Below are 15,282 nucleotides of genomic sequence, written 5' to 3'. Positions count from 1 at the left end.
CTCTGAATCGGAACGAAAAGGTTGGAAAGTGAAACTCGACGAGGGAGGTCGAGGAGAAGAAGCCATCCGGTCCGTTAAAGGAGGCCAAGAACTTCCTACTGGACTGTCAATTTTATTGGACGGATTCGACACCGACAATATTGAGGAAAGTGGATTATCGACGAAGTGAACGGGAGAGATCTATTAAAAGTGAAAAGAACGCCAAGACAAGCCTCGACAATAGTAGATGATCAGAGACAACAGTAACCCCCCGCCCAGTATCACGGAGCATCCAGAATAAAACCCGGGTATTTCTACCTTCCTCTTATTCTATCCTTATATTCTCCCTTTCTTTCCTTCTTATAGTTTGTAAGTAGATTAAGTATAGATATAGGCACTTATAATAATAATCGAGTTGTTTTATGTATACTGGATTTTGTATCCTCACCGCCTATATGTTGGGATCCAATGTACAAAGAACCTGATAATATAGCGAATTAAAGAATAGTTTGTAAATTAACAAGGAAGTATTTGTTAATCCTCGTTTTGTTTGCGAAAAACGAAACTAATAACTTTTCATTCGCTGGCGGTTATCACAAGTGAATCGAGACTCAACCAAATTTCTTTTCTTTTTGTATAGAGACGAAAATATGGAAGAAGACTGAGCCTCGACGACACCTGCAGAGACAACTAACGCAGAGCAAATTTTGACTAGAGATTTCCTTTCTGACCCAGCACTATTGGCCTTGTTCGAGTGCCTGATCTGTTATGAATATATGACTCCTTCTACGTTCCAGTGTCTGGCAGGGCATATGGTTTGTTCACGATGTAAAGCGCAAATACGACGATGTCCGACCTGCCGTGGAGAGTTGAGAGATTATATAAATTTAACGCTGGAAAGACTATCCAGGAAAGTGGCCTTACCGTGTACTTTTAATTAAGGACAATGGATGCCCGGAGAACCGGATCTTTAGAGACAGAAGAACTCACGAACAGTATTGTCCGTTTAGGAATTGCTCTTGCCCTTCCCTGGATGACACCTGTGGATAGGAAGGTGTATATGAACAAGTAGTCCCATACCTAACAGAAAGACATCTCATCTAGTACATCTTGATCATGACGCCGTTAAAATGGCCCTCGTAGGGTTGGAGCTAACCCAACCTCTAACATGGGTAACCGTCTTCACTGCCCGTCTTCACCATCGGGATTTTATTATCCAAGTCATCGATACGTCGACGTTTTCACGTCGACGATACTTCTCTACTTTGTCGTCCAGAACATAGGAAGCCGCAGAGATCCGGACCGCTTCCGAAGGAGAATTGAGGTTCAAGGAAGAGGCAAACTTATGTTGTGGGAATCAATACCCTGGAGTGTAACCGGGGACATAATATATATAATTAGAACGAGAGATTGCACGACGCTAAATTTAAAAATGTTAGAGCGAATGCTCGAGGACCAGGTCTTGACAGTTATAATAACCATTTTACCTGCGAAAAATCGGAATGTCACCGAAGTGTCAGAACAAGACGTGGAAGGATAAAACATAATTTTCGTATTAAAAGAGGCTCCTCACGTCGGAAATAGACCCCCATCAAACTTGTAAAACGATACGCGACGAAAAATTGCATCCTTCCCGAACAAGACAAAAATTTATAGACGAAAGTATACGCTTTCAGACATTAAAACCCATTTTCTTTTGTTTCTAGACAGACAAGACCATGGCGGAATCCTCCGAGCTCTGGGAATTAGACGATATAGATTTCGACCATATGCTCTCTCTCCACCCTCTGCAGGTCGAGGAGAAACGTCAAATAAATCCTATCCCCGTCTGATACGCATGGGATCCCCTGACGTGAAATACCCAGAGCTACCCCAGAAGGCGGAGAGATCTCCAGAAGGAAATTGACAAAGCGGTGATCTTCGCAGTAGAGAGGGCCAAATGAATCCAAGAAGAGAAGAGTTTTCCCTGGCATAGGCTGGATTTTTGTAGATTCCATGAGGCCCTGACCGCCGAGACCTGCAGTCCGAGGATCTCTCTATCCTCGATCCCGACGAGAGCTGGGACGAGGTCGGGGGATGCTGGAGGTGGCACAAAAGTACTTTCAGGACCAAGAACAACGGTACCAAGCGGCGGTTAGAGTGAGGAGTAGGAACTAGCAGGTACTGTACCTATTCCTCGCTATATAATGGCATTTAATCGATTATCAAACAGAGTCTTATTCGGGCATAGTATTGTAAATTGCCTTGTTCCCGTCAATGTGCAGATTGATGAGAGTGAATCCCACGTCTCACCTCCGTGGGTATGTTCTTCCAGCATCCAATGGGGACTCGCCCAGGAAAAACGTTACAGCGACACAGGTACCAACCGGAACCACCCTGATTAATTCTTGGTCAATCGTAGTTCATGCGGCCTCTTTCCGACTTCGATACCTTGACATTAAAGCAATGTGAAGTTGTAAAGACAATCCGGATGTTGAACTGACAGCTTTCGAAGATGCCAGGTAAAATGTCGCTAACTTCAAAGCAACATTTTAAATTGGCGGAGAGCCTGTCAGGTTCCAGACTAGGTTCAATATCAAATTAATTATACACTATAAAAGAGGGAAGTTACTGTTCAATTGGAACTCAACAATTGGAATCGTATAAGTTATGTAAGAGAGAGAGAAAGAGAGAGAGGAAAATAACAGTAGTTGTCATAACAAACGCGACGCGAAGATAAACGACATGATAGATCATAGTGGAATGTCTGCCCAGAAGAGATGAAACTTAGAAAATTGGGAAAAGGGGCAAGATTAACAGTCAAAGGACATCGCGTTAGATCGTTGATATTCTAAAACGTCAGAGAAAAGACAATAACGGAGTAAATTACAAGCTCAGGGTTTATAGTTCTATCAACGTCTCCCTATCACAGTCGACAGAAGTCTCGGTTTTTACCTGGACGCAGGAGAGAGACTAAACTGGAAACGAGATAAGGGACATTGTGCCAATCAGAAAGATAGACAGAGATGAAGAAACTATAAAAATATTAGATTTCAAGGTCGATGGCACAGATCCTCGGCCTAGTACCAGCGGATTATAATCTGTGTGCCGGTGATCCACCCTCGCTGCCCGTCAAGTCGGAACTTGGTAATTCGACGGAAAACCCATCTACTTCTTCTCGAATACTGCCCCGAGGCTGACATCGCAAACACCAATAATCTTTGCTGTTCCCAAGAAAGATCCTTCAGCAGCGGGACTCGCCAGCTCAAGCTAGCTTCGGACTTCTAGAACCAGTGCCCAAAGGGAAAACATCTTGTGAATTTTGTAAGCATCACTTTGTTATAATAAACGGTTCCTATGTAAGACACTTGTCACCTCTGTCTCCAACACCACCACCCGTATGCGAACAACTCCTCGTCCCTTTCTGATGCGGGATTAAAAAATTCTTCCCATCTAAGTCGGCAAACTCACATAAGTAGTAAAATTTTTTCGGTAATGAAAAATTTTTTGCCATAAATTTGCTCACAGCAAACTGAGAGCAAATGGATGGCAAAAACAAAAAATCTTAACAAGAAAATGTGACAATTAAAGTAATACATTTCATTGAGTAATATTGAGTACATTTTATTGAGTAATACATTTCATTGGTATTACTCAATAATTATCAATGAAATTGTTTAATTCGAATTTTGGATAATTCAAAATATTTTGCATTCATGTAAACTTCAAATTAACCAAGTTTGACTATATCTAAATGTTAAATGTTACATTAAGAGATTTAACTCTTTATTTACGTAGCAGACTTCTTATGTCTAATTTTCCATACTTGAACAAATGATAAGCTAGCTGTGAAAGAAATTAGTATAATTTCTTAAAAGATTTATCATACCAACCATTATAATATCACCAGATGTTTGAGAAAGATGATGTGACATTTCATTCCAGAAAAAGAATTTAGTATCCAGTCTACGGTCAGTGTAGATGGCCTGATCTGAATATAAGTGGTCTGACTGTCAACCTAGGTGCAATACGCTTGATAATCAAAACTTATATCTCTCATCATGCACTTAAATACATAGAAGTTGATTATATTTGAATTTTCAAAGCAGATGTTACAATTTTTCTCATTAATGTATACATTTACAGTTACCTGTATAAGTTACCTTTCCAGCTCTGGGAAAAACTACAGAATGTCATTCCGACACATTCCAGATAAAATATATCAATGCTCAAAGGATAACAGTTTAAATGTAATTAATTATTATTCATCTTTTCAAACAAATTCAGTTGTGTAGCCAAGAATAAATCACTGGGGCTGGAGGAGCAAGTTTAAAAAACAGTGACTGGTATTTTTCTCTTTTCTGCCCAACATTAGGCTGATTAGTTACAGTTCATGTGTAAAAATAAGTATGAATGGTCTGTTACAAGATGAAAGAAAAAGCACATAAAACAAAATAAATGGAACCAATATACAACAGAAATTTATACAAAAGCAAAAATTTGTAAATCTCTAATTGCTCTACACATCTAAGTCATTCTTTGTAGAAGGTTGTTGGTGGTGTGCCCAGTCAAAATGTACAGTACATCCAAGGGCCAGATCATCACACAGACAAATGTGATATTCTGGTCCTCTTTTTGTACGGTTTAATCAGTATCGTTCTCCTCACAACACCAGTAATTCTAAAGAAAAAAGGGAGATAGCTTACAACGACAAACGAGTCGATGAATATTACGTTGTTTTGGAAATCGTGCAGGTGTCTGCAGACACATGCCATGTGCAGCTAAAGGAGTAGGAAAAGCGCTGCTCATTAATGTCTTTTTAACATCTGTTCTCGCCTTGTTGAAGCTATCGGGGATCAAATTTATCACTTTCATCTGTGACATTTAACCCGAGGAGAGAGTTTCGACCGTTGATTGTAGACTGTCCGTCGATTAATACAATGTTAATATAAACAACCTAGAGACGGTCGGCGAAATTGAGAAATTATTGTCAAACCTTACGATAATTAATAGGAAAGAACTGTCAAATTCACAGGAATTTATGTCATAATATTTCACCTTCAAGACACCAACGTCAACGATTCGACCAAGGAATACGTCGGTAACAATCCGTGACAGCTGGATATGGACCCGGCACAGCTGACAGGTGTCCATATTAATCTTTAACTATTTGACAGTTCTTGTCCCTCAAAATTAGTATAAAAAGGGCTCGCACCCAATTGTCCGGGCGGCGTCCGAACAAGCTGACAACAGCTGATCAACACCAACTCCATCGACTCTACGTATCTATACGAAGACAAGCAACGAGATAAACTTAGATTTATTTGCTCATAATCTCTCTCTCTCTCTTTCTCTCTCTCAATTGACCGCAAGTTACCTATATCTAACTCAGATATTAGCAAGGGATTAGATCTCTCGAATGTCGCGAACGCCGACATCCCTTTTCCAACAGGCTATCTTGTATCTCTCTTTTGATGTAACCATTTACTTAATGTTTTTATGAAATTTATTTGATAAATTAAGAGGGCGTGATTACTCGTATATCGCCGACACCTTATCGACTTATCCGCGACCTCCCACTTGATTTTTGCCCTCCTAAATTGCCATCTTCTGACCCCGTGAGCAGGACTCGCCTCCCCGTCGTTGGATAATGGATTAAGCCTCGACACTTAACCCCCGATTCTCACACAAATGAGACAAATGTCTAGGCTCTAGGCCCAGATTTTTGAAGGGCCCGTCAAACTGTCTATTTTGAAAAGGTTTGTAAATACGATATTTAAAAATTCAGAAAAGTAAACTTTATTTATATTTATATACTTACTTTTTTACTTGCAACTATCTTGGCTTTTATTTAAATTATCTTTTTCATTATTCAATTTACCTTTCATGGGTAAAATATTATATTATTTAAATATTAACCAAAAAGGTTAAATTAAACAATTAATATTTTAAGGTAATATTGTTATTGTATAACAACTTTTGTTATACAATTAATAAAATAAATTTCAATTTTTTTAAATTTATAAACAAACTTTTTAAACTTTTCTAGAAAAACTAAAATTTGTTGTATTTGTTGTGTAAAAACTATATTTGTTGTTGTTTTTTTTATTAATAAAAATTTAAGATTTGTTTTAGTTTTTCACATTATTTAGTTTTGTTTTATTTATTATTTTATATTTTTTTGTGCACTCTATTTCTTGTGGGAGAGGGAGGGGGCCCAGTAACAAGAAAATGTCTAGAGCCCCAAAGTGGGATAATCCGGCCCTGAGTACATCTATGTCAAGATTGGAAGTGATGGTTGCTAAAGCAGTGTTGGCCAGCCAGCCCTTCCAAGATAGAAGTGTTTTTTTCTTTGATGCAGGTGTTTAAAAGTCACCCAGTGGCTCCCATGTATTCTAAGTTGTGTGTGGGGAACGTCACTCTCCACATCTTAACAGTCGTAACGAACCCCAGGTGGTAAGAGTTATTACTTCCTGGAACGGGACCGGACTCACCCTGTGGGACCTTTTGGTCAGCCAGTTGCCTTTTGTTAGCCACATCGTCGAGTCATGTAACTGTTACGCGAGCAGAAAATAAACGTAGTTTTGTTACTGTTCGTCTCATTCGTTTTTAATCGCGCGGAGTGACGAGAAGCAAAATTAATAGCAGTAAAAACACTACATTGGTGACCCGAACCCGGACTAATAACGTAATTCAACTAAGAAAACTACCGAATCCACCCATTGGAACCTTCATCAGGTACGTCGTTCTTCCTTGTTCACGACTTCAATCGTCAGATCATGGCCGAGATTGGAGCAGTAAAAATCCCTCCGTACAACTTTTCCGACCCAGCCTTATGGTTCCACATGTGCGAAAGCACATTTGCTCTAGGATCTCCAAAGCCGATCACGGAAAGTGCCACAAAGTTCAACTACGTAGTGGCTCATTTACCACCGGAAGTCGCATCAACGGTTAGAGACATTATTATTTCTCCGGACCGTACAGACCCGTACGGTCACATAAAGGTGGAACTTATTAAACGATCCGGCGAATCGTCTCAACAAGAGTTACGAAAACTATTGGCCGGAGAACAGCTAGGAGACCGCAAACCTTCCGAACTACTACGTGTTCTAAAGCGTCGGGCGGAAAATTTTCAAATCCCGGACGCAGTTATACTAGAGTTATTCATACAACATCTTCCGACTTCCGTCCAATCTATCCTAGCCGCCATTACCCCACTCGACGTAGACAAAGCAGCGGAAGTAGCGGACCGCGTGGTGGAAGTAACCCCTGCAACGATAGCTTCAGTGTCGCAACCTGAGAAGCCCGATACCTTAACCAACAAAATACTAGTCGAAATAGATAAACTTAACAAGCGAATCGATAAACTAACGCAGGCACGTCGGGATCGCAGCGACCATTTTTCTCGACGCTCCCGCAGTAGTTCAGGACATCGCAACAATTCCACTCACCGCAGTATCAACAACTACTGCTGGTACCACAACCGTTTTGGCGCAAAGGCACAAAAATGTACTCCGCCGTGTAGTTTTCCAACAAACGAGAGCGGCGAAGCGTAGAGGCGACATGCACTTTGCCGGAGCAATCTCGTCGCCTGTTCATCCTAGACAAGAGAACGAACGTAAACTTTCTCGTCGACACAGGTTCCGACGTATCAATATTTCCAGCCTCCTCGTCACAAAAGAAGCGCGCATCTCAAATGACCTTGATGGCAGCAAACACAACTGCAATTCATGTCTACGACCAACGAACACTCACTCTCGATTTTGGGTTAAAGAAAATTTTTCGTTGGAAATTCCTTATTGGCAACGTGTCAACAGCAATAATAGGCGCAGATTTCTTGTATCACTTCCATTTGGTACCGAATCTTAGACGAAAATGTCTCACAGACGTTCAGACAAAGGTAAACTCTCCAGGCAAATTATTAGAAACCTCCATCCACTCTATCAAGATAACGACCAACGACTCCATATATCATAAGATATTGGAAGAATTTCCTGAGATCACCAGACCTCCACGTCCTAACCAACCCGTAAAACACAACGTTGTACATCACATAGAAACTGTTGGTCAGCCCGTAACTGCGAAACCACGTCGCCTAGCACCCGATAGGCTTAAAATCGCTAAGGCCGAATTCGATAAGATGATAGCTCTCGGCCATATGCGAACATCAAAAAGCAATTACGCATCACCACTCCACATGGTCACCAAGAAAAACAGTTCAGATTGGCGACCCGTGGGAGATTATCGTGCTCTAAACGCACAAACCATAAAGGACAGATACAGCGTTCCAAACATCGCAGATTTCACATCGGAACTGCACGGAACACAAATCTTCTCTCACATAGACTTAATCAAGGCCTATCATCAAATACCCATCTACCCACCGCACGTGCACAAAACAGCTATAACGACACCGTTTGGTCTCTTCGAGAGTACCAGGATGCAATTCGGATTGTGCAACGCATCCGCAACATTTCAACGGTTCATCGACGAAGTAACCAGAGGACTCCCCTTTGCATATGCTTTCGTCGATGACATATTAATAGCGTCACGCTCCCAGGAAGAACACATCTCGCATCTTCGCGACTTATTCCAACGCCTCCAAGAATATGGGTTAACCATAAATCCGTCGAAATGCACCTTCGGCGTACCATTAATCGAATTTCTCGGATTCAAGGTCTCGGGAAAGGGTCTGGAACCACTCCCTGATAGAGTCAGAGCCATCCGAGAATTTCCCAAACCTTCGTCTCTCACTCAACTTAGACGATTCTTAGGCGTAATAAATTTCTACAGGAGATGCATCCCTCGAGCGGCGCACACCCTCGCCCCGCTAGTGCAGCTACTAGAAGGAAAAAAGAACGGGAAACGTACGTCACTCACTCGGAAAGCAGAATCACGATCTCTGCAATGGTCAGAAGCGGCAGAACAATCCTTCGTATCAGCTAAGGAAGCACTGTCCAAAGCCACACTTCTCCACCATCCACTACCCGGAGCTAAACTATGCATATGGGTAGATGCGTCAGACGTAGCGGTTGGAGGAGCACTGATGCAATACAACAGGAAATGGGAACCCATCGCCTTTATCTCAGCGAAACTGGCACCAAATCAACGCAACTGGTCAGCTTACGACAGAGAACTATTGGCAATATACACATCAATAAAACGATTTCGCCACATGCTAGAAGGCCGTGAATTCACGATCTACACGGATCAAAAACCGCTCATATATGCCTTCAAACAAAAACCAGATAAATGTTCACCACGACAAATGCGGCATCTCGATTTTATATCCCAATTCTCTACGGATATACGTCATATTCCGGGCACAGCTAACACGATAGCAGACGCGCTCTCCCGCATCGAGATAGATTCGATCACCTCTGCTTCTCCTGTAGACTTCCGAGAGCTAGCCACAACGCAAGCTACAGATTCGGAACTTCATCAATTGTTAAAGGATCCTATGTCGCTCAAATTAGAGCCGAAATCCTTTCCACCTAACGAAATCGACCTATACTGTGACACATCATCCGGAACACCTCGCCCCTTCGTGCCGCATAATCTCCGACGAACCATTTTCGACCATCTACATGGACTTTCTCATCCAGGAGCAACAGCAACCACTAAGCTAATTTCGAGCCGTTATGTTTGGCCGGGCATGCGGAAGGACATCCGTCAGTGGGCACGACATTGCATCCCCTGCCAGAAATCGAAAATTCACCGCCACGCCTGGACACCGATAGGAAAGTTTACACTTCCGGAAGCAAGATTTTCCCATCTTCACATGGATCTGATAGGACCACTTCCGCCAGCTGACGGGAAACACTACTGCCTTACAGTGATCGACCGTTTTACCAGATGGCCAGAGGTCATCCCAATTGCCGACATATCTGCTGAGACGGTATGCCGAGCCTTTTTCTCAGGTTGGATCGCAAGATTCGGATGCCCTACTACGATCACCACCGATCAAGGACGTCAGTTCGAATCGAACCTCTTCCGAGAACTGACCAGACTTCTCGGCACCAATCGCATCCATTCGGCAGCATACCATCCCCGATCAAACGGTTTAATAGAACGATTACATAGACACCTGAAGGCATCGCTAATGGCACACGAATCCTCCAAATGGACCGACGCCCTTCCGGTAGTCCTCCTGGGAATTCGTTCAGCACTTAAAGCCGATATAGGCGCAACAGTAGCTGAACTGTTATATGGTACCCCGTTAAAATTACCAGCTGACATCATTAGCCCCGACACCCCACGAATTTCTTGCGAATCTTTTGTCAGCCAACTAAAAACCCACATGGCCAATCTGAAACCGTTAGCAACTTCCGCTCATTCCACAGAGAAAATTTTCATTCATCCAGAACTAAAAGAGTGTACACATATTTTCTTAAGATTCGACGCAAACCGACCTCCTCTTCGTCAACCTTACTCAGGCCCATACAAAGTGCTAGAAAAACACGACAAAACACTAGTAATTGACATCCAAGGTCGCAAATCCACCGTCTCAATTGACAGAGTAAAACCAGCGTATATCTTACAGGACGAACCACTTCAGAAATCTAGTATAAAACCCGTCCAATCAAGACCATCACAGACACCATCTTCATCTGCAACAGCGAATAACAAAAAACTGGAAACGACCTCCAAAAAAGATCAAACTGTTACCACGAGATCAGGCCGTCATGTTCATTTTCCTAAAAGACTAGTCACCATAATGTAACGTTAAGCGATTCGTTCGACATCAGTTCTATCGCTCGTCCCTCACTGGGGGATACTCTGTGGGGAACGTCACTCTCCACATCTTAACAGTCGTAACGAACCCCAGGTGGTAAGAGTTATTACTTCCTGGAACGGGACCGGACTCACCCTGTGGGACCTTTTGGTCAGCCAGTTGCCTTTTGTTAGCCACATCGTCGAGTCATGTAACTGTTACGCGAGCAGAAAATAAACGTAGTTTTGTTACTGTTCGTCTCATTCGTTTTTAATCGCGCGGAGTGACGAGAAGCAAAATTAATAGCAGTAAAAACACTACATGTGGTTGGCTCTGTGGTCCATAACAGTTTGATAGGCTATATATCTGGTTGGAAGTGCATTGCGATATTTATCAAACTTACCAAATTCATTTGGGAATTATACATAATCACCAGTAAAAGTGAGAAATTTATCAAAGATCACCAAGATGATTGATGATTACATGTAATAACTGGCTATTATGCATAATCATTAATCACTTTTACTGTAGCATATATATTGTATACAGTAGACCTCCCCTATAACACGGTAGATAAGTTCTGTGTTATATGAATCCGTGTTGTAGAAGTCACTTAAATACATGAACCAATCATAGGCTGTGATTGGTTCATGTATTTAAGTGACTTCTACAACACGGATTCATATAACACAGAACTTATCTACCGTGTTATAGGGGGGTCTACTGTATTAGGCATTAATGAATAAACTGAAGGGGCTTAACCATCTGATAGGTATAGCTCTGAACTTTAGCTCTAGGCTATACAAGTATAAAATGATTAAAATATATTTTCATCATGTAAAGAATGCAAAATATAACTGCATTGTTATAGAAAGAACCCCTTTAATTATCAGTATATTCAACAAATGGAAATGTTAAGTTAGATACTTAGATACATAATGTGTCTAAGTATCTAAAATTTTACATATTAAAGAATGTTGAACATAATATATGAAATATTTTACATTAAAAAAAATAACATTTAATTTTGGATATACTGTATTTTACGGACTATAAGACGCACCTGAATTTTGGAGGCAATTTTTTGAAGAAAAAATGCGTCTTATAGTCCGTAAAATACGGTAATTAATATTTCTACAATTTGTCATTAACTCTTTTTTGGTTTCATTTAGACTTAATTTTTTGGTATTTAGTATATTTTAAGTTTTTGGTATAATAGTATATATTATTAGTAACATTAAAAGAAAAACTTAAATTCTATATATAATGTACAGTATTTTTATCTAATAGAAATTCATAAAATATTTTAGAATAATATTTTTAATGTTAAATGTCTCTAAGTATTACTTTTATACATTATACATATTTAAAAAACAAATTAATATTAACCTGCCATATTCCAACCATAAGTCCTAATGCAATAGCAACATCTATGTTCTTTGGAAGTGTTCCATTACTTCCAAATGATGCTGTAGTATTTGAATAATCATTTCCATAGCTTTCATCAAATTTTGCAAGAGCATTACTAATCATTATACTGATAACAGAAAAAGTACCTGAAAAAATATACATATTTTAATATACTATACATATTAAATACATTACACACATTATTTAAACTTACATATCTTAAATTTTCTATTTTTAACAGATACAAAACTATATCTGAATAAAACAAAAATTGGTTTCTTCAATATAAAGAACAGAAAGTAATTAACTATTTAGTCATTATCTGTTATTATTCTTAATGAAAACAGAGACAATATGACAAATTTGCATTATTATGATCTTATTAAAATCAAAGTTAGATAAAATGGCAGTAATCTTATATCAGTCTGTTTAAACTATATACCATAATCAGTTACTAACTGGATTAAGAGTCTATATTTATGGAAAATCTAAAAAGTAGATATTTTGTTTTTATATTGATCTTAAATAAGATGTGTGTGTCAGAGCACAAAATTGGCTTAAATTTACTAAAATTTGTTCTTGTGACTGTTAATCATAATATTTATGTATATATGTACATACAGTACATTGCATATTTTAAATGTATATACAAGGGTAATCCCAAAAGTAAGGTCTCCTATTTTTTTAAAAATACAAAAAAACGTTTATTTTCAGTAATGTTCATATCATTTTAAAGCTTGAACATTTATCTATTTTTCTATACATAATCGCCATTTCAGTCACTGCATTTTTGTAGGCACTGTGGCAATTTTTGTATGCCCATGTCATACCAGCTTGCCACCACATCATGTTAGACCGATTGAAATTCATTGCCAATTGATGGAACTGTATGGCAAATCATGCATAGATGTCAAAAACATCCTCAAGTGGTGTAGGGAGTTTGCAGCTGATCGTACTGAAATTCACAATGAAGAAAGAAGTGGGAGACCAACAATTTCTGACGAGACACACGTAAAGTTGAGCAAACCATGCGTAAAAATAGGCGGATCACTCTGGATAATCTCTGTATTTTGGTTCCTGGGGTTTCACCAAGCACCATTCATAGGATTTTAATGGAAAAGTTGAAATATCGGAAGATGTATGCAAGATGGGTCCTGCGACATGGTGGCAAGCTGGTATGACACAGGCATACAAAAACTGTCACAGTACCTACAAAAATGCATTGACTGAAATGGCAATTATGTAGAAAAATAGATAAATGTTCAAACTTTAAAATGATATGAACATTATTGAAAATAAATGTTTCTTTGTATTTTTGAAAAAAAGGACACCTTACTTTTGGGATTACTCTCATATTATTGTTAATTTTGTATTTTGTATCTCTGTTCCAAAACAGAAACTAGCCTTCAGGCATTTGTGGACCTAGGGATGGTTAATAAGTTTTTACTTACACTTCATGCCAAAACATCAAAAACAACACATTAAATAGACTTTCATTTTGGCATTAATAGCTTTTTAAACAAAATTTACATGCAGGTACTTTCAATGATGTATTATTGCCTTTGTCAGGCAAGAAATTTTTGTATAAAATTCTTGTATAAAAGAATGTTTTCTTGACTGATGTTAGTTATTCATTTAAAATATGAAACATCTAAATTTCACATTCATATGTAATTTAATATGTTTACATGTGTATAAATTGATACATAACATATAACTTAAAATAAGAGTGTAAATGTGCTTTTAAAAGCATAACTAATAACAATTTGAGTTAACATTCTATTTTTAAATTTTACCAGGCTTATGAAATAAGCTAAAAACATTTCTGTACTTAATAAATTTGGTTGTTGAAAATGCAAGAATGGTGTTGAGAGATTTATGTTAATCATAGTCCCAGCTCTGATCATCAGTTTTAACATTAATACTTTTATGATTCTGTTTTTTTTTTGTTTGTTTTTTTTTACTGGTTTATAAAGTAATTAATTATCATAGTAATATTTAAGTAATTAACTGGTTTCATACTAACATTTTTTGCATTAATATTTTCTTAATTATTATATCAAAACTATTTCCTTTTTTTATTTACACAACATGAAGCTTCATAAATAGAAAGAATAAATTCATATTATTTTGATTTATATTAATAATTGAAATAATATGAATTTATTATTTCTATTTACAGGATTTTCTATAGAAACTTTATAACTTGCAGCAATATTGTTGAGATATTTTTCAAAAAATTTGATTTTATCTTTATACAAAAAGATCTCAATTCTCTGAAGTAATGTAGACAAATGCTACTTCAGATAACTGAAAACTGAAATAAAACAGCTACAGCAATTTCAGATTAAAAATTATGAATATAAAAGAAAACATGACATCACTTTTAAACCTCCTTTTATACCTTTGGGATTTAATTATACATAAGAACAACGTTTTTTACATTATTTATTATACAGCTAATAGTTTTGAGAATAGAAATGTGTTTATAATAAATACAACCAACCAGATAATTACTTCAAATATCAAATAAACAGCCAGATTTCTCTATCAGGCTATTAAGGCTAAATAATTACTAAGTCATTTGGCAGGAAGTAGACAGTTAACTGTCATCTCTTGTTAAATTTAATAATTATAAATAAATAAATTAATCAGTCTGGAAGTGAAGATCAAATGGAGGTGCAAGTAGTGTAACTGGCAACATGTCTGCACAGTAAGCAGGAGTTGAAGGTTCAAGTCCTGCTCAGGGCTGATTTTTTTTCAGAATATTGTACAAATTAAATTAAATTAATTTATTCATTTATCATTATTGAATTTAACAAGAAATGACAGCCTAACCACCTACCTCCTGCCAAATTACATAGTAATTATTTAGCCTTAATAGCCCAATAAAAGAATCTGGCTGTTCATTTGATATTAAAAATTGTAGTTACATTTGAATATAAATGGTTCATTTCACATCAAAGTTAAATGATAAAGGTAACAGAAACAAATTGTTCTGTAATATATGTTATCACTTTAAACTTTCTTTAAAAAAGTCTTTAGAGTTTTCTTTTATAGTAGTTCCTCTCTTCTTTTATGCAAGGTTCTACAATCACCTCAGCATCATTTTTCACTAGTGGTCTCTTCTTCACTACTTGGCTGACCCGTGATGGACATGGAAAAAGGCCTGTTCAGTGCCCATAGTTCAGAAAAAGTTA

General features: G+C 38.1%; 2 protein-coding genes across 4 annotated transcripts in view; one reads left to right on the top strand and one right to left on the bottom strand.

The window, feature by feature from the left end:
• LOC136979164 (sulfate transporter-like) overlaps nucleotides 1-15,282 on the bottom strand; it is an 83,905-nt gene that overhangs the window by 42,107 nt on the left and 26,516 nt on the right. For all 3 annotated transcript variants that reach the window (XM_067275093.1, XM_067275100.1, XM_067275107.1), the window contains exon 5: nucleotides 12,062-12,228. In XM_067275093.1, coding sequence (XP_067131194.1) covers nucleotides 12,062-12,228 — 167 coding nt within the window. The remainder of the gene's footprint in view (nucleotides 1-12,061; nucleotides 12,229-15,282) is intronic.
• Nucleotides 6,686-7,863, top strand: LOC136979005 (uncharacterized). The gene has a single exon (XM_067274887.1). It carries the CDS (start codon nucleotides 6,738-6,740, stop codon nucleotides 7,512-7,514), a length of 777 nt encoding a protein of 258 aa, XP_067130988.1. The 5' UTR covers nucleotides 6,686-6,737; the 3' UTR covers nucleotides 7,515-7,863.

Source organism: Centruroides vittatus, unplaced genomic scaffold, assembly GCF_030686945.1.
Source record: "Centruroides vittatus isolate TY-2023 unplaced genomic scaffold, ASM3068694v2 contig_1154, whole genome shotgun sequence".
Taxonomy (NCBI): Eukaryota; Metazoa; Arthropoda; class Arachnida; order Scorpiones; family Buthidae; genus Centruroides; species Centruroides vittatus.
This window is presented reverse-complemented; position numbering and strand designations above follow the sequence as displayed.